The sequence below is a fragment of the Amphibalanus amphitrite genome, unplaced genomic scaffold (assembly GCF_019059575.1).
Source record: "Amphibalanus amphitrite isolate SeventyFive unplaced genomic scaffold, NRLGWU_Aamphi_draft 000967F_arrow, whole genome shotgun sequence".
NCBI classification, from domain to species: domain Eukaryota; kingdom Metazoa; phylum Arthropoda; class Thecostraca; order Balanomorpha; family Balanidae; genus Amphibalanus; species Amphibalanus amphitrite.
In genome coordinates this window covers 63,392-81,909 of record NW_024882461.1, presented here as the reverse complement: position 1 = coordinate 81,909, position 18,518 = coordinate 63,392, and the positions used below count along the sequence as shown (strand labels likewise).

Below are 18,518 nucleotides of genomic sequence, written 5' to 3'. Positions count from 1 at the left end.
GAGCGCTCTAATGATCAAAGTGTTCAATGAAATGTCTCCCAACCACCAGATGCTGTTTCTCTGGGTTGAAGAATGGGGCGCAAATAGGGTGGGCGCAATTACGAATGGAACACATTTTCCATGAGCTTGAAATATGGCGGCGACAGCGAAGCCCAGTGGTGATAAGCTTTCAAAACTGCCATTAAACGAACAATTGTCAATTAACAATGATAATTAGTTGAATCACTATCTCTAAGATAAACCATGACACTAGCAAAGGTCGAAATAGACTGTTTCGCGTAAGAAAATAGAGAAAATCACAAAAAATTGCCTGCGAGAAAGCTGAGACACCTCACCTTCCCCCGTGGACCGGAAGAAGAGCGAGTTATTGGTGGTGAAGTAAATGCACAGTGCACACTTTCGAGTATTCGTTCGAATCGTATTTTGGGCAGGAGGAAGGCGTGGCGCATTTAAGAACAGGGCGCAATATGACTTCTCTCCCCTACATACTGTTGAGCGATTTTATTGTCTATATTTACGGCTAGTCAATTGTCTCCGTTCTACCTATGCCTACATACCTACCTATATGGTCCCATTTTCGACGAAAGCATTTCCCGCTACATTATTGAACGATCGCATCCCAATATTGTTTGATTACTTTATTTATTATTTAATCGTTTTGTGCCACTGCTCCATCTTTTCCATCCTCCCAGCCCCAGGACAATCACATCTGCTCCTCCGCACCTTATCCCCCTGGTTCCGGGCTGGACGGGCAAGTGGCAACTTTATCCCATTCGGGTAGCTCCTATATAGGAGCACGCCTTTAGCCAGGTGCAGTAAGTGTTATGGGGGCTGGGTGGCCTGTCCAGGTCTCAGCCCCGATGACTCACTAGGGTGCCCACTGCCAGTGCCCGCCCAGATCAATGTCTCCCCCTAATTACAAATCCTTCTGGCTCTGAAATGGTTTCGTCGGACCGAAAGAGCCTAACCTTACAAAACAAACAAAAATTAGGCCATTCTATGAGACATGAGGGTCGAGGGTGGTCGAGGGAGGGGGTATTGGGCTGAGTCGACGGGTGCACCACAGCGGCTGATTGGCACGGGAGTGTCCTGGTAGAATTGATCGTCCACTCAAAATAACACTCCGGAACGATGATCGGGTTGACTTTGTGTGCGAGTGAGTCGACGAATGGAGTCGACCCGTCCCTAACCGGTTGTGTGGGTGGGTGACGGCCGGTACAGATAAACGTGAGAAAGCGGCTGAGAATTGCTAGGACGGATCAGCCCGTGGACATGTGAGTGACATGTCCTTCCGGTTCATTCCGGTCGGCCACAGCGCAGCGTCAGCGCCTTGGTCACTGCCTTGGTTGCAAGACGAGGGGGCGCCAGGTCAGCGGCAGTGCGGTACTGCTGCTGCCATCTATGATTGGAGCGGCCAACTGCAGCGCCGGGCCGTGCAGCCGTGTTTATTTTGGTCGGCCGTCCCACGGCGAAAGTTGGCCAGACACGCGACAAATAGCTGTGTCGCCATCGGTGTTTGTTTTGAGAGGGTCTACAGGGGCGACGATGGCTGATCTGCCACCAAAGTCAGATGGGGGTGGGGGGGGGGGGGGGGAAGGCGGCGACCGCATTCAGATCATCAGCTCGTGTACCTATGGGTGGACGGTGAAGGACAGTGACGTCTGATAGTGCATATTCACAGATCACTGATCACACGATGTGACATGAGCTCATCCATCTTTTATACCCTCAGGATCAGCTTAGCTAATCTTTGACCACATATCCCATTTCCTGGGCTGATGCCTGTGTTAGGTCAGTACGTTTCGATAACCTTATGTCGGCAGAAGGAACCAGGAGGTATCTTGTGCTGGATTCATGGCCAGGGCTTGATAGCTTCTAAGGTGAACTACACCTTAGAAGCTATTAGTTGAATTTGCAGCGCTTCATCGACCGGTACCGTTTGAATGCAATGCTCCGGCTCTGAGTTTTGTTTTGACGCATAGACGACAAACTTTTACTCCTGAATTGCTTATCACTCATAGGACGCACGGACTGTCTATCCACTGTGATAAAACTCACACATATCCACTTTGTATAACATCGATAGATATGTGATATATAAGTGCTTGCATGTAATCGATAAATATAAATGTATTTAAACTCATTAGCAGCCCAGCCCCGTGTGTTTGTGCCTTATCATAACATTGACGGTACGCTGCAGCGTGTGCTGACCACGAGCGCCCCCCCCCCTCCCCCCGCCGCGTCCGTCCGGCGCGGCGGTCGGTCTCGGTATCGTCGGAGTCGGCTGTCGGAGCAGGCGCAGACGGCCTGTCCCATTCGACCGCCGGCCGCGGCACTCAGTTCCACCGGGTCAGTGGGCGCGAGGCGTGGGTGTGCTCCGCCTACTCCGGGTGGAGAGGTGACAGTGAGTGGCACGGGGACCGCTGGTGGAGACAGGACGGTCCGTGCTTGTGACCGTGATTCGTGAGGTCGTGACAAACCGTGAGCCGTGACTGGGTGCCGTCTAACGGCAGGACTGTGAGGCCAGCGGCGGTGACCTTGTGAGGCGCACTGAGGGTGCAACGTGCCGATCGCTCGAGCAGTGTATGTGAGGTGATAAAGCTCGGAGGTCCTGGTCCAGGCGTGCTCGGGTCGCACTTTGTTCTCGTGTCAGCTCTGCGTCGGAGTGGAGCTGAGGAGACTGACAGCTGATTGAGTCGTACGGCCTCTGTGGGAGCGGAAGCGGTGACGGCGACGTTGGCGGCGGGGGCGCATCGATTGCTCGGCCCGAAACAGAGCGCGGCCGACTGGCACACAGAGGAAACGGCCGCGACGCCCAGAGAAGAGACGTGCGGCGCAGAGAACGGAGGACTGGAACAGGGAGATCGGCAGTGCGGCACACGGAGAGAACGGCCGACTGACTCAGAGCGCGGCCGACTGGCAGACAGAGGAAACGGAGGACGGACACGGAGAGTACGGCCGGTTGGTACAGGAAGGAAACGCGACGCATGTTCTAGAGACGACGAGAGTAGTCGACTGATATATTTTCAGGCCGAAGAAAACAGAGAGACACACGAACGCTACTGCAGAATAACATAGTTAATACGCACTAAGGTAACACAAGGATCGAGTCTTTGTGACACCGTACGGCTCATAGAAGAGGAAGAGATGGAAAGAGACGAATCAGAATAGGACACAACAACGAGTGATTTGTGACGAGGATACTCCGTGTGTTTAGGTCAGTGGAGGACACGCCCGTCGGGCCGGGGCGCGAGGACGGGAGGTCTGAGGAGTGCTGAGGAGGACATGTGACTGGGCCGGCCGCCGCGTGCCGAGGGGCCGGGAGTGGTCACCATGCCACCGCTGCTGGTGTGGCTGGCCAGCGCTGTGCTGGTCAGCGTGCGCTGCCAGGAGGCGCTGGTCACGGTGACGGCGCTGGGCCGCAGTCTGACCAGCATTGACCAGCTGCGTGCGCGCTACCTGCCCATGGGCCCCGTCATGGAGGTGGAGGGAACGCTGCTCGAGGTGAGCACAAAAGACACCGTCCGCGAGCCGAGAACAAACATCACTGCGAAGTGCAAACAGACAGCATTGGGATCGGTCTCACAGGCTTCGATATCCCTCATGGTTCAATGTTCATGGCCATTGGTCATGGGCTGACATTGGACATTTATGTTCCAAGTAACATTCATCCAAAAAAGTAACAGTCATCCACACAATCAATTATGCGAAAGAAAGCAATATTTGAGCTCTTCCCACCTCCCAGATACTGATACCATTCTCTCCCCCCCCCCCCCAAATGTCAATCATTACTTTTTGATTTGTGGCCTTCAAACTTTAGCCAAATTTATTGAGGTACGTATGTACGTTGAGGGAAGCATAAGACAAGAGTTAACCAAAGACCATACTTCAAATAGGTTTCATGTCGATGAGAATAACGTGATGCCTTATATCATACCCTTAGTAATATCTTTTCATTTACTTATGCTTTATTTTTGCCTGTTCGAGGGGCCTTTGTTTGCCCTTAAAACTCTCGTAAAAAGAGCGTCGTTTCCCCGCAGGCACCGATCAATAATTTGATTCTGAAAGCGATGTAGTGGGCGGCTCGGCGTACTGCTGAGTGGTCGCCTATGGCCGACTTTGTGGCTGTTTCCGGCGACCTTGCAGACTCGGGATCTCATTAGGACCGAGGGAGACGTGTCGAGCAGATGGGAGGAGGGGAGGAGGAGGAGGAGGAGGAGAAGGAGGAGGAGGAGGAGGAGGAGGAGGAGGAGGAGGAGGAGGAGGAGGAGGAGAGGAGAGGAGAGGAGAGGAGAGGAGAGGAGAGGAGAGAGAGAGAGTGACAGAGAGAGAGAGAGAGAGAGAGAGAGAGAGAGAGAGAGAGAGAGAGAGAGAGAGAGAGAGAGAGAGAGAGAGAGAGTACGGCGAACCGGTAGCACTTGCCTCTATGTTTGCCAAAAACCGGATACACTACGGCGAACCGGTAGCACTTGCCTCTATGTTTGCCAAAAACCGGGACTCCTCAACCAGGAATAGAAATACACGTCAGGATAACCTTCTCCAGCTCCAGCGTCCCAGACTAGAAACCGGTAAGCGGCGTTTCAGTTACCGTGCCGCCGAGCTCCTAAACGACCTACCTCCCGACCTCTCACAGCTGCCACCCTCTAAATTCGCACGCGCTGTCAAGTCTCTGTGGAAAAACGATAGACCTTCGTGATGGCCTGAATTAGGCACTCGTCTTGTATGTATATAAGTACCTACACGGTATGTTAGAAATCGTAGCATATAGAGTCTTCCTGTGTGTGCGTGTATGTGTGTGTGTGTGTGTGTGTTGTTGTTGTTCGACTGGTCTCTGTTCCTGCATGCTTATACCCGACTCAGACTCTGGGCAGTAATCGCCACGCCATGTGTGGATCGCCCATGATCGTAAATACAATACAATACAATAGAGAGAGAGAGAGAGAGAGAGAGAGAGAGAGAGAGAGAGAGAGAGAGAGAGAGAGAGAGAGAGAGAGAGGGAGGGAGGGAGAGAGAGAGAGAGAGAGAGAGAGAGAGAGAGAGAGAGAGAGAGAGAGAGAGAGAGAGAGAGAGAGAGAGAGAGAGAGAGAGAGAGAGAGAGAGAGAGAGAGAGGTGTGGCGGGAAGCGGGAAGATAAAAACTGTGCCATTGCGATACCTGTTAAGGTACGTGTTTGGTCTAGATAGCCTACAAAATGCAAGGTTATTAATGTCTAAAGATGGTGCAAGATAGAACTGGGATGATATTCAAGCTGTCATTCAATAAGTGTCAGCATTTAGCTGATATGTCTCGGTTCCATTGTCAGTTACGCACATAGTTAGTTACGCACTGCTTTCGCGCCTAAGCAAAACGAGAACCGTTTCGAACTTAATCGCTGTATTTACGAGAGCCTTTGTTCCTAAATCCTTAGAACGTAGAATGGTGTTCTTTACCAACCGTGACACCTGAAAAGAAAATTGAGGCCCGGAAACTTGCGTCCATAAGTTTCAGTGTCGTTATGGCGCATTATCCAGCGGTAAAGTTGTGTTACCTTTGAATAATATAACGCGATACGATACGAGCACAGTTATGGTTGCATGGTTGCATGTTTATGTTATCATCAGCGCCAACCTTTAAAAGGAGTAGGATTAGGAAGATTTCATTTTCAGTCAAAAAAATAAATGAAATCGATGACGCTTCATTTCATTTAGACATCAATAAATCACCGGCATCATTAACTTATAAAAGATAAAAATGGCGTTATGATACCATTATCATTAGACCTAAAATCACGAAAAATGATATTCTACTGTGGCTGTATTTAAAATTGGTTGAACACTGCAATGCATGTGAGACAGACGACACTGACAGTGCATAGTGCACTTGCACTTAAAAGGCTTGTGCATTGTGGAATAATATAATCACTGGTTCACACATCGACGTGCAGCATTATAGCGAGCTACAATGCTCTTCGGAACGGTGACATACTCGTATAGCGGCACAGTATTTTTGCGAAAATGGTGGTTGTTTTGACCAGCGCCGGGTCGGTACTCGGCGAAGAGCTGGGGGTATTTGAACCCCTCCGTCCACGTCGGCTCCATGGGCCACGTTATAGTTACACGCGGTAAACGATGCTCCAAAGAATGTCAAAAATCATGAAGAAAGTACTTCGGTCACTTGCAACGTCAAGTCAAAGGTCAAGGTTACCAGAGATCATCAAAGGTCAAGTTTCGCCCATTTCGACACTTCATGACAAATCGGCGCATAACTCAGAAACGAATAGAGATTATATAGTGCCGCTGAAAATCGCAATCGCCACTTCTTCAGTGGAGCATTTAAGATGGGGTCACAATGAGAGGTCAATGAGAGGTCAATGAGAGTCCAAATAAAATAGGTGGTATGCACGACCGAAGGTGCTCGCTGCTCCCTCAGCCCTGACAACGGCTCCGTCTAAATTAGCCACTGCTTGTCGGGCGGGGATGTACAGAGCTAATAGCTTCATATTCGGGCCATCGATTGTGGCTTGGTCAGCCCCGCTATCGAGCGGTGGACATAGTCATGGCTGGCTTCGCGACCTCGCCACATTCAGGCAAAGGCCATGGGACGTTTTACCGACGTCACCGAACGCCAGTTGCCATGTGAGACTTAGCTGCTGTGATGTGTTCGTTTTTAGATCGCAGGATACTACTAACCTTTCCGCTGCTCGCTATTCATGACCGGGATACCTCAGCGATATGCCATACATCGCATGTTGAAGACACAGCAGGCTTCAGGTAATGGTTGGATTACGTGTTTGTGTAATGTGTTGGTACCATTCTTTCAGTCCGGTATCGACAAACTATGTTTTGTTGGACTCTGTTTCTTTTCCCGATAACGACCTACGTAATGGTCGAGTGGGCCCTCTCGAGAATTCCAGGTCCAATGTCGGACAAAAAGCTCAGAGGCCAGAGCACTGCTGACAACATCAAAATAGTTAAATAATTAAAGATACCATATTATAGAAGCCAAAATAAAGGAAGTATGATACTCGAAAGACGAAACCGTCTATCGTCCAGTCTAAGTCAACTCGGATGTGAAACTAGCGCAGGCTGGTGCTTTCGCTGACTTTGAGCGTAAAGTTCTATCTGTTTTTTTTTTTTTAGGATGTGAAATTCCACAAATTATATACCTACCACTATTATTTTTTATGCACATTTAGCTACACAGGCTAGACACAGTGCTCAAGTCTAGCATAAGCGTTTTCATAAGTTGGATAAAACCCATTATCATTCAAACCTAAGGCCCTTAACGTACATCGTAGGCGTAAAGGATACCTATAATGCAATGCCACTGTCATGAACAATGAACGTATGTACATACCGACGCACTTTTTTTACCTCGACGCGTTTTTTTTCAAACCCCATATCTGTTCTCCCGACAAGTTGGAAAGGAAATTTCAAAAAAGGTACAGTCACTCGGTTTTTTTCAAGTTTGCCTGTCGTGGCAGATCAAGCAATGCCAGAACCAGCTTACGAACACATATATTTGATCAGGATCGGATAATTGGACAGTTTTTGAAAGGGATCTTTCGTGCTTCCCGGAAATGCACGGGAGAACAGGTGTGAGGTTTGGAAAAAACGCGTCGATATGTCAGCATAAACGTACCGTCATACATTTAGTTTCATACCAGTGGCATCAGTGTCTGCTTTGTGGGATGGTTTGATCTTTCGGACTCCCACACATCCCCTGCATATCTTGTTATCCCTTTTGTGACAACCTTTTATGACCTCTTGTGACCTCATGTTACCTTTTGATCTAATGTGACCTTATGTGACCTCATGTGACCTCATGTGACCCCATGTCTGCCTCAGGTGCGGAGCGTGAACCTGTGTCGGCCGGGCGAGGCGGCTCTCCAGCTCCGACCCCATCGCTGGATCCCGCTTCTGAGGCTGGAGCCGCCCACCACCCAGCCCAGCGTCTGTTCATCGGCCCGGAGCCAGGTCAGTTAGACCGAACTCGGTCCGAGAGCAGTCCCAGATCAGCTTTAATTAGCCCGAGTGGCCCGAGATAGGTAGTAAGCATTAGTCCGGGGTTAGCCAAAGGTCCATCGGAGCAGTCTGGGGAGGATAATCCTAAGCCAGTCGGACTGGCCCATGGGGTTAGCCTGAAATTAGTCCGTGGTTGGTCCAGTATTACTTCGCGGATCAGTCGCAGTACCGATGATGCATCACACTGGTATCTGGTACTTACATATCGGTTACATAACAACGACACACAATGACACATACCGGCGGACTGAGTACAAGCACACGAGTAGCGATCTCACTCACACACCGCGGGCGAGCGGCTCAAGCGCGTATAAAGTCTAACGGCCGGCACTTTGGTAAAGAGTTCAACTTTTGCCTGACCTCAGTCGGAATTAGGCTGGTTCAAGGTCAGTGCGAGATTAGCCGGGACAAGTCAGTGGCCTTTGCGAGATTAGCCCGAGTTTTGTCGAGTTTGACACGGCGCGAAAAACAAGAGTCAGTCGAATTTAGATGGGGCCAAACCCAGGGAATAACCCCAACTTGGCCTGAGCTCGGTCCAAGAAGGGCTTCTTCAGATAAATAAAGTATCAGCTGCTCTCTCAGGTCTAGCTTCGTCCGATATATCCACACGGTCGTCAGTCTAAAGATATGTCTGAGATAAAATTTGGACGCTGCTGAGAGAGCTGGCAGACGTCTTGGATACATTCCAGCCTCCGCTCGTATACCGTTCAGGTCCCGCTGCTTAGGCGAGGGCCAGGCGGATTAGATGCTCTCAGTTTAGACCTGCCTGATATGTATCGGTCACGGTACCTATAAACGAAGCAATGATTAATTGATCATCCGATGGATTAAAATGGTATCCCGACGCTATAGCCGCCTCCAAGGCTCGAGAAGCTATGCGGACGTGTGTATCAATGTGAAAGATACAGAATGATTAGGTTAAGGAGGTTGTTTGACGCACGCATCCACCAATCCTTATAAAACTTTATACCTAAGCTAAGTTTGAAGTAGAGACTCCTGGTAGCATGTCTCTATAACTGACCTTTCGTCTCTAGACTGTCCATTTGTAGATCCCATCTCGCCAGAGGCGGATCCAGCTCCGAGTTTTTTTTTGGGGGGGGGGCAAACCATAACAATTTATCGATTCTTTCCATGCCTCGTCCATAGGCGTAATGTTAAAATTATGCCGTTTGGGGGGGGGGCAAATGCCCATTTTGCCCCCCCCCCCTGGATCCGCCACTGCATCCCGCCATGTCCATGAGAGGACGCGTAGTGGGTATACGCTGCAAAGTGCACCGGAATACCGAGTACATGCAGATGAACCGAGTCTGTTTCGTCTGTCATCTGTAACAACAAACAGTGAATGAATTACCAGCGCCGTGTTTTTCGCATCTGACCGGTCATCTGATTATTTTGCTTATTGCACAGTGGTCCGTTCCGAGCACAGCGGTGGCTGGGCAATCGGACGTTGATGCCGAACGGTTTCACATTCATGTATTCATCACGCTGAATTACAAAATGCAAACGTTTAAGGCAATGGGCAATAGGCAAGTGCCGACTGCCGTCGGTAAAGCAACGTTGAAGACATGCAGATCTATCAGTGTAATATGTATTGCCATGAATGATGTCTGATGAGATCAGAACCGTCCTGAACTCGTGTTTTTGGCAAGCTGTGCCGTCTGATGTTTACTGTTCGTCTGAGCTCATCGGATAGGCATCGTTTGACTTGGCTTCCGGTCTCTTCCGCTATACGTCCTGTTTCAAGCCTTATCGTTCGGCACGGCCCGGGACCAGACCCTCCAGGCCCTCCCGTCCGGCCGACCGACCCCGGCCAGGCCCGCCGGCTGCTGCACTTGATTACCCAGCTGAGATACGGCGCTCCGCCGCCCTGCAGACGACAGGATATTACCGAGACATTTCATATCGCCTGCTCACCCAAATGCTCATTTGCCAGCCGGCTGTTGAAAGAGCCCGGCGTCCGCGCGGCCGACCTAGCGGGAAAATAATCGTTTTAGGGTTACAAAGTTAATGCAGCGGAAATGGGCTGGACCCAGTTTTAGGTGATGACACGGACACTGAGGCAGTGTGGCGACCGGCAAGTGCTGAATTTAACATATCTCATGATTTTCTTACGATAAGATGATGGCTTTTCCTGTGAGAAAAGCAATATGCGAGATCAAAGAGCGTCCCGCGATCCCAAATCAATTAGCTACGCATCAACACGGGCGCTTAACACCTGCTGTTAGCATAACCCAGGTATTATATGCAATTATATATTTATAAATTGTGAAAGCGAGATGGAATGCCATTCTGTATGGTTCTACATGGAACTTTTTATATAATTGTCTACGCAAACACATGCAACAATGAAATACGCTTACTAAAACCGTTTACTTTCATAGCTTGCAAACCTGTTTGCCAAAGCCGTTCAAAACTTCTTGGCATGATCATTTCATGCTGTGCTGAATGACAGTATGGCTATGAATGCACAATATCCTGTGCACCAGCTTCCGCCCTACAGTGTGACACCACGCCCACCAGCGCCCCCATAACCGTGCTGTGTGCCCGCAGGCGAGCAGTGCGTTCCAGCAGGGCGCGGTGGCCGTGATATTCGACATGACCCGCGCCCCGGAAATGGTCACAGAGGTGAGTGCCGAGTGCCCGGAGCGCTGAGTGCCGAGTGCTGAGCGCCGGCTGTGCCAACAGCCGGCGACATAATCAATGACACCGGCTCTGTGCGACATGTGTTATGCATTTGTCAAATATTTGATACCGAGAAAACAATGGGGCTATTGTATGCGGAAGACGGAACTAGCCAGTATAAGCGATCGTTCTAGATGATATGCCATTTGGTCGTTTCTGAAAAGGGACTATTCGCAAAGTTGGAACAAATTACGATCTTTGTTATGTATTGTCGGGAAGTCGCATCATCAAACACGAATTGTCTATACGGTTGATTGTCCAACTATTACTGCTCAAGTTCCTTTTCCACTCATATGCAGGTATGCGAGGCTGCAAACGAGCGGACAAAGCAATGCCTAAAATCATTAGCACACCGTCAAGAATAAAGGAACGGTAATGATATCTAAATGAAATAACGCATGCGAAAATGAAAGAAAAATCACCGTTAAACCCGAAAAACTGTAGCTATGGTAGAACGCTCAGAACATGCAGAACACTCGGGGTGAGGTCAAAACAAAAAAGCATTGTGAAGTAAAAAGGAAACGAAGCAAATCTGCCGCCGTTTAAAACGTGCCAGCTTTTATGTGACTTATGTAGGTATGCTGCCACAAAAATTTTCCTCTCAATACAGCCATGACTTATACTCGTAAATAGTAAGAACTGTCACACCAAAAGCCTGAAGCACTAGAAGGCTGAGCCGAGAAAGTGAATTGTCTATCCAGTTTCCCTGCCCCGTTTGGAACGGACGCACACGGTGCTGCTACGGAAGCCCCCCAGCCCGGCTGTCATCTTGGACAGTCGGCAGGCGTCGTGAGTCACGTTATCAATAAAACGTGACCCAACGAGGGGGGTCGGGCCGGCGCTGTCAAACTTTGGCTTCCCGCCGACCGATGCGACCCGTCAGTGAGCCCAATTCAGCGAGCTGGAGGCCCCAGGAGCCGGCGATAAGCCACCCTGCTGTTTAGAATTCTCGCCGCTGAGAGGAATGGTGCGCTTCCTCGAACAACGGCACATGTGTTTACAGCGGCGCAGGTCAGCCAGAACGCGGCATCGCTCCGCTCGGCTGCTGTTTCATGTAAGCGAAACCGTGCAAAGATTGGCAGATAGCGTGCGACTCGTGCGTTTAAACGGTGAACGTTGCTAAATGGGTCGAAACTCAAACGACGTGGAAGGGCGGTTGCTTTACGCCTAATTTATCATTTGATAATTCATGCCTAATGCATAGCTTTACATTTTTGTCACCATAACGCTTCTCAATAATCATAGTACGGTTCGTAGACTCTACATACATAGGCATGCATGTGCGTGAACGTGATAACGTATGTGTGATAGCTTTGATGTGCATATGCAGAAAGCAATAACGAAACAATTACGCTTCCCATGAATACTGAATAGCGTTATTTTATATGAATATGAATGTGAACAGTTTATTATGAATAGCGTTATTTTTCTCTCACAGCGTTTTGGAGCTTAACTCTTAGATGCTGTCGAAATCGAACTGTCAGTTGTTAAAGCCGAATTTAAACAACAGTTAATAAATCATTAGAATTTCAATTGACCGATTGTGATCCGTATACCAAGCGTACTGCGTACCGGTGCATGTAATCTTCTCTTCTATGCCCGTCTTTCTATGACGGGATACCCAGACCCCGCCGTGTGACGCCCTCCCCCCTATCTGCCCGTTCCAGCTGCTGGCCGGCCAGCGCCACCCGCGGCTGCAGGGCCCGGTGCTGGTGATGCAAGAGCTGGACATGGCGCGTCTGTCACAGCTGCTGAGGCCCGCCTCCAGCGTCACCGTGCGCGTCAGCCGGCAGCGGGCAGACGCCGAGCCGGCGGCCGCCGCGCCCGCCTTCACCTACTTCGACATCGCGCTGTTCGTCGTGTTCTTCCTGCTCATTTGCCTGCTGAGTGGCGTGGTGCTCTACAAGATACGGAATCGGCGGCACAGGGTGGGTGAGCTGAGCTGCCTTTTGTGGGTCTGTTTGTGGAAGAGGGCTCTTTTCCCCATGGGGCGTCAAGTTTATGATGTTATGTAGGCTGTTTGTTACACAATTAATAGTTCTAGGAGGTGACGGGTCATTGTGAGGGTATGTGGTTTTATCATCGTTTTTTTTTTTTTAGAAGAGTGTTTGAACGACTTCAAATGTCCCCAGAAGTGGAAGGTTATTAATGCTTAGGGTTGAATAATTTAGTTATTAATGATAAATGCTCTATTTCGTGCCAAAAGGTGTGTTTCGATTCCACTTAATATTTTGACGATACAAATGGGACGCGATTTGCCACGCCGAACGATCTTCGGCCAATTTTCTTCCAATTATCTAACATCTGAACATAAAACCTGTTTTAACAATGCATATAATAGGCGTTAATGGATGACGGCACAGCGTGCTGTTTAAACTTTAACAATCCCTCGGTCAAAGTGTCGACGGTACCTAAAATATGGGCTCATAATGGGCTCACTTCAGATTGGTTCGCAGGAGAGAAACTTTTCATACTTTATAGCCCTTTATCGCCGTAAAAAGCGAAAGGTTTCATCAAACCTGTGGATGGGAAAATTTATGTTGTTGATTGTAGACTAATAAAAGCCCATGCTATTCTACTGCCATTCTATAGCACGCAACATCGTATTGTTTGGAGGCTGAGCTCGATTTATGATTCCCTTTTATTGTTCCGCTCAATGCAGTCATGGTTTCATATTTCGCTCAAATAAATCTGCAACAATGTTCGTATCAATCGGTGCGATTTCTCTGTTTCTGGTTGCACTCACTGGGCGGAAGGGGAAACAGGGAAACCGATATGGTCCTGATGGTCCTGAACGGATGACTGAAGGCAAACCGAAGCTCAAAAACGTTCATCCGTCAATCCATTTTATCACAACGAACACGTTTCGAGTCTATAGCATAATCACATATGTTTTTTAAGATGTTTTCCAACAAACATCAGGCATAAGTTATCACTTCAATGTACCATGACCTGACCTCGAACAGCCGTGTGACCTATGTGACCCGGCCACCACTGACCCATTATACCTCCTGTGCCGGCAGGACCCGGTTCAGAGCAGCTGTGTGACCATCACTGACCCATGTCTCCCCTGCCGTCAGGACCCGGTCCAAAGCAGCTGTGTGACCACCACTGACCCATGTGCCGCCCCTGCCGGCAGGACCCGGTCCAAAGCAGCTGTGTGACCACCACTGACCCATGCCGCCCCTGCCGGCAGGACCCGGCGCTGCGACTGGCTAAGTCGGTGCTGCACCACATCCCGACGCGCCGGTTCGCCGGCGGTGTCGGGGGCGGCACCCCGCGGCCCGGTCGGCCCCGCTGTCTCTCAGCCCACTCTCCCGAGCCGCCGGCCGGTCACAAACCGCGCCTGGAGGAGCCCGAGGGCTGCACCATCTGCCTGGACGAGTACCGACCCGGGCAGGAGCTGCGGGTGCTGCCCTGTCGACATGAGTTCCACCGGGGCTGCGTGGACCCGTGGCTCATCAGCCGGCGCACCTGTCCGCTCTGCACGTATAACATTGTCGGTACGTCGGCCGCCGTCGGACGTCGGACGCCGTCACTGTCGGCATCGACTCTGGGTGGCCGGGATGTGTTTGTACACCTTGGACGGGCGCCCCGCGCTGGCAGACACGCCGCGACGCCTGCCTGCGTGTATGCCGCGTGGGGGGGGGGGGGGGGCGTCACTGTAAACTGCCAGCCTGTGCGTGTAACATTGGCAGGTGGCACCTATACACATGCGCCCGTCATTGATCCTAGCGCAGAGCATGATAAACTGGGGCAGAGCCGTCCGATGAGGCTGGCGTTTTTGGATCGGTGCACAGCATGTGCTCGTGGTTTAACTGATGGATCATGTGTGAGCCAAAGCAAACATGTAGCTATAGCTAGCTTAGCCTCGCAGGAGCTTCACCTCAATGAACCGCTTGAACGTTACCAGGTATCTGTTACCGGTATTCGCTGCAGCCGTGCCAGGACAGGTGGCATGTGTCAGTGTCAGACGGCGGCCTGTGGTGTTGTTTCAGATCGGTGTCGGGCGTCGGACCTGTGCCCGCCGCCCGCCGCCGAGCAGCCGGCCGTCCGCAGCTCGTCAGCGCCGCCGCCGCGGCCGCCGGCGCCTCCCAGCATGTACCGTGCGCCCCCGGTCACCTGCCGGCCCACCGAGGTCACGACGAGCCGCGGCGTGCCGCAGTACCACGCCCTGTACCGGGACCAGTGTCTGCCGGGCGCCGCCGGCGGCCTCATCAGCGTGCCGGCGTCCCCGGCACTGCGCGGCCGGCCCTACAGCATGTACGAGCCGGCCGTCAGTCGGCCGACGCCCACCTACCTGACGCCGAGCGGCTGCCTGGACCGGCGGCCGCTCTCCTACCACCCCGAGGCCGTCAGTCCGTACCGCACAGCCGGCCGGTCCCTCTCCTACGAGCCGAGCGGTCCGCCGCCGCCGGCGCCGCCCGGTGGACCGCACCGCCAGCCGGCCTATGTGATCGTCCGTACCGTGTACCCCGAGTACGGCGACTCGGGACGGCTCGAGACGTGCACCGTGATCCCCTGCCGACGGCCGGCGCCCGCCGGAGCCGACGGCCGGCCCTTCTCCGGGCTGCCGATGCGCCGCTCGGTGGCCGGGCTGCCCGAGCGGCGCTCGTTCTGCGACCCCGATCAGCACGCACTGGTGGCTGCCGCCGCCGACCGGCGCTCCTACGCGGGCCCCGATCAGCGGCTGGCGCCGCAGGGCGCCGACCAGCACCCCTACAGGTCGACAGCGCAGCGGCGCTCCTTCACCGCAGCCGAGGTGAGTGGTTCAAATCCCACCGGAGGCGAGTCCAGTTTCCGCGCGCCAGTGGGAGCGCGACGAACCTCTTCGACGAGAGGTCAGGAAGCCACGTGCCGCCTGGAGGTGGTTTTAACTGGGGCGGCCCCTGGGGCTTCAGCTCGTCCGCCGGTCCCCCGAACCTGCTCATATATAATGCAGTGAGCCGACGGAGTTGAGGAGACCGTCAAACGTCCGCAGGCAAATACATCACTCTCTCCCACGTGAGTCCCTCAGTCCTTTACCGCCCACCGGATGCTAAAAATAAGATGAAAGCTTGTTTAAAAGTAAATAAAACGGCATCCAAAAATGTGCCGGCGATAACCATGGGCGACTGGCCTGCACCGCAGTCTTTATCAAACATCCGTGCAAGAACCATCTTTCTCACGATTTCTATGCCCGTTCCACCGGCCTATGTCAGCCTATGACCTATACGCGACCTGACCACTTTCTCAACGGTTCCTCAAAACGGAAGTTACATAGTTTCTGACCGCACCCGTCACGTGACCACTCCGGGGCGGGCGGCCGGTCCGTGACGTCCTGCCGCACTGGCTCCTTGTTCCCGTGGTCATGGTCACGTGGTCGGTGCGACTGGCGGTCGATGGTGGACTTTGGCCCGGTGGTCGTACGGGCAGGGTGTGAAACGGACTGGACGGGGCGCTGCGAGGGGCCCTCCGTGTGAGATATCCCGTCCTGTAGCGAAGTTTTTGCAGCTCAATGTCTACCCGGATAACATAGAAATGTGTGGATATGTGTGGAAGGTGGGAGTGGAAGTCGTACCAAAATTACTGTCACCTGTTACGTCGAAATTCGTTTATGCAACCTTTATAACGTTTAGGCACTCTGGTGTGCAGCTATCAACAGCGAACGACGGAAAAGTTCAGAGTTCTACCGTGCAGCGCCGTGCGTAGATTGGATGGAATTACACCACGTCGATCTCATCGATCGCCGAACTTGAACTGGAACAGGAATCAGGCCATGGTGCGGTCGACTGGATAAAAGTAGCAAGGGTTTGGTATAGGAAACAACGTAATAATGCGTAATAATAATAATAATAATGCGTAATAATGCGAGTGGTCGCAAAATGACCACCGCAATCGACGCGCCCGTAAACCCTAATGAACGAACGAACGTAATAATGCGAGCATGCACCTTTTCAAACATGAGAAGCTGGTCCTAATAAGCCCCAATACTGTGTCAAAGTTCCCCCATCTGTCCAGTCCTTCCATCTCTACAGTACCGCGTGCTGTGTTCTGACTACTGACCCTCTCTTTCTCTTCTCCCACAGACGGTGTGGCCGCCTCGGCCGCCCTCGTGGGCCGCCTCAGACACGGACTCCGATGACCTGGAGGTACGCTCCATCACCGGGTCACGGGACAGATACGACGGAGGCGGCTACAGCACCGCCAGCGACGGGGAAGAGCACGCCGAAACGTGGACGGTCGTCTGAGAGTGACGAGAGAGGAGGGCAGGGAGTGGGGAGAGCGAGGGAGAGAACGCCCAGAGAGGTGGACGGTCGTCTGAGAGCAAGGACAGAGGGAGGGCAGGGAGTGGGCAGAGTGAGGGAGGACATGCCGAAATGTGGATGGTCGTCTGAGACCGACGGAGAGCGAGGAGGAGAGGAGTAATGCAGAGAGTGGAGAGAGTGAGGGAGAACATACTAACGTGTGGACGGTCGTCTGAGCGCGACATAGAGCGAGGAGAGGGAGTACCGTGAGTGAGGGGAGAGTGCAGAAAAAGGAGAGAGTGAGGGGGAGTGACGGACTTAACTCGTCTACTAGGAACAGTGGAATAAGGACGGAGCCAAGATTCGGATTCGTGGAAGTGAAAATAAGACGATTGCCGCGAGTGTAGCTACGGTGAAGGGCAGTGACGTAGGTGGACTGGAAATGCCGCGATAAGAGGCCGAGAGCGAACATTTCATCAAGCCAAGCCCACCGCCAGTCAATGTGCGTAGTCTGTAGCGGATGATTACTGAAACCGACCAGGGTCTGTCAGTCTAGTCGCAGCTGCCGCAGCTGTTAGACTAGGAAGCCATATCAAACGCCGGGCGTCCTATTTACAACGGAGCCCAATATCTTTCAATATCGGGAACTGGGAAGCTTCAAAGTTCACATATCCCGTCATTTTGCATAGCAGCCAGGCACGGAGAACTCCGTGAACTCAGCAGACTCAGTGAGTGTTCTGAGGTCGGTCGCCGCTGTGACCCGGCCGATCACGGGGCCAGCTCGTGTCGGCGTGCTGTGTCGACGGGCACAGCTACCGTGAGCTTTCTGCGGCCGCCCGCGCCCAGACGACGCGCTGTGATATAGGGAGGGATGGATGGAAGATCCGGGTACCGGACCTGATGAGCGACTGTTCGGAGTCGGGACGGGTCTCGGCCGATGCCGGTCACTCCGCGGAGTGAGAGATGTGACGCGTTCGTCGTCCTGCGGCGAGTGCTTGTGGACCGTGTCGGTCTCCGGGAGCGCCGTACGTTAGCCACTAGTCCGGCTCGATTGAGCGAGCCTCGCGACCGGTCCACGGTCGGGTGAGAGCGCACACTCAGCGGGTGCCGGCCGCTGCACCAGTCTTTCAGTGGTGTGCCTGCCCAGAGCGCAGCCGCCGCCCTGCCCTGTCCTGTCCGCCGCTGCCCGCTCTGTTCGCCCCATCGATCGACGGACCGTGAATCACATCCGGAGGACGGCCCGGCCGACTGTCAGCCGACGGCGGCGTCACGTGCCTTGGTGCTGCCGCCGCCGCCGCTCCGCCCCTCCTCCGTCTGACCCGCGCCACTAACAGTATTTTTCTAGCCGGGCGTCGGCGGCCGAGTACCGTCTGACGGTTCCGGCCGCCGCGCCCCTGTCCCGTGAGCTCCGGCTCCGCGCCGGTCACACAGCCAGCTAGTCCGTCGGTCAGTCGGACGGACGGGAAATTCGGTGAGAGCTTGTGAAGCCATTTGATTACATTGACTAGGGATCCGCTGTGTCTGTGAATGGGTGGTCCGGATGGGCAGGTGCCGAGGAGCAGTGGAGATGAGATGACGCAACACAAAGACAAACAAATCGGATGAA

General features: G+C 52.6%; 1 protein-coding gene across 1 annotated transcript; it reads left to right on the top strand.

Annotated features, from left to right (window-relative positions):
* Positions 1-2,345: 2,345 nt before the first annotated feature.
* On the top strand, positions 2,346-18,425 carry LOC122368689 (E3 ubiquitin-protein ligase ZNRF3-like). The gene is made up of 7 exons (XM_043342882.1): positions 2,346-3,504; positions 7,827-7,955; positions 10,554-10,628; positions 12,353-12,613; positions 13,882-14,188; positions 14,684-15,447; positions 16,754-18,425. Exons 1-7 carry the CDS (start codon positions 3,334-3,336, stop codon positions 16,913-16,915), a joined length of 1,869 nt encoding a protein of 622 aa, XP_043198817.1. The 5' UTR covers positions 2,346-3,333; the 3' UTR covers positions 16,916-18,425.
* Positions 18,426-18,518: the final 93 nt, after the last annotated feature.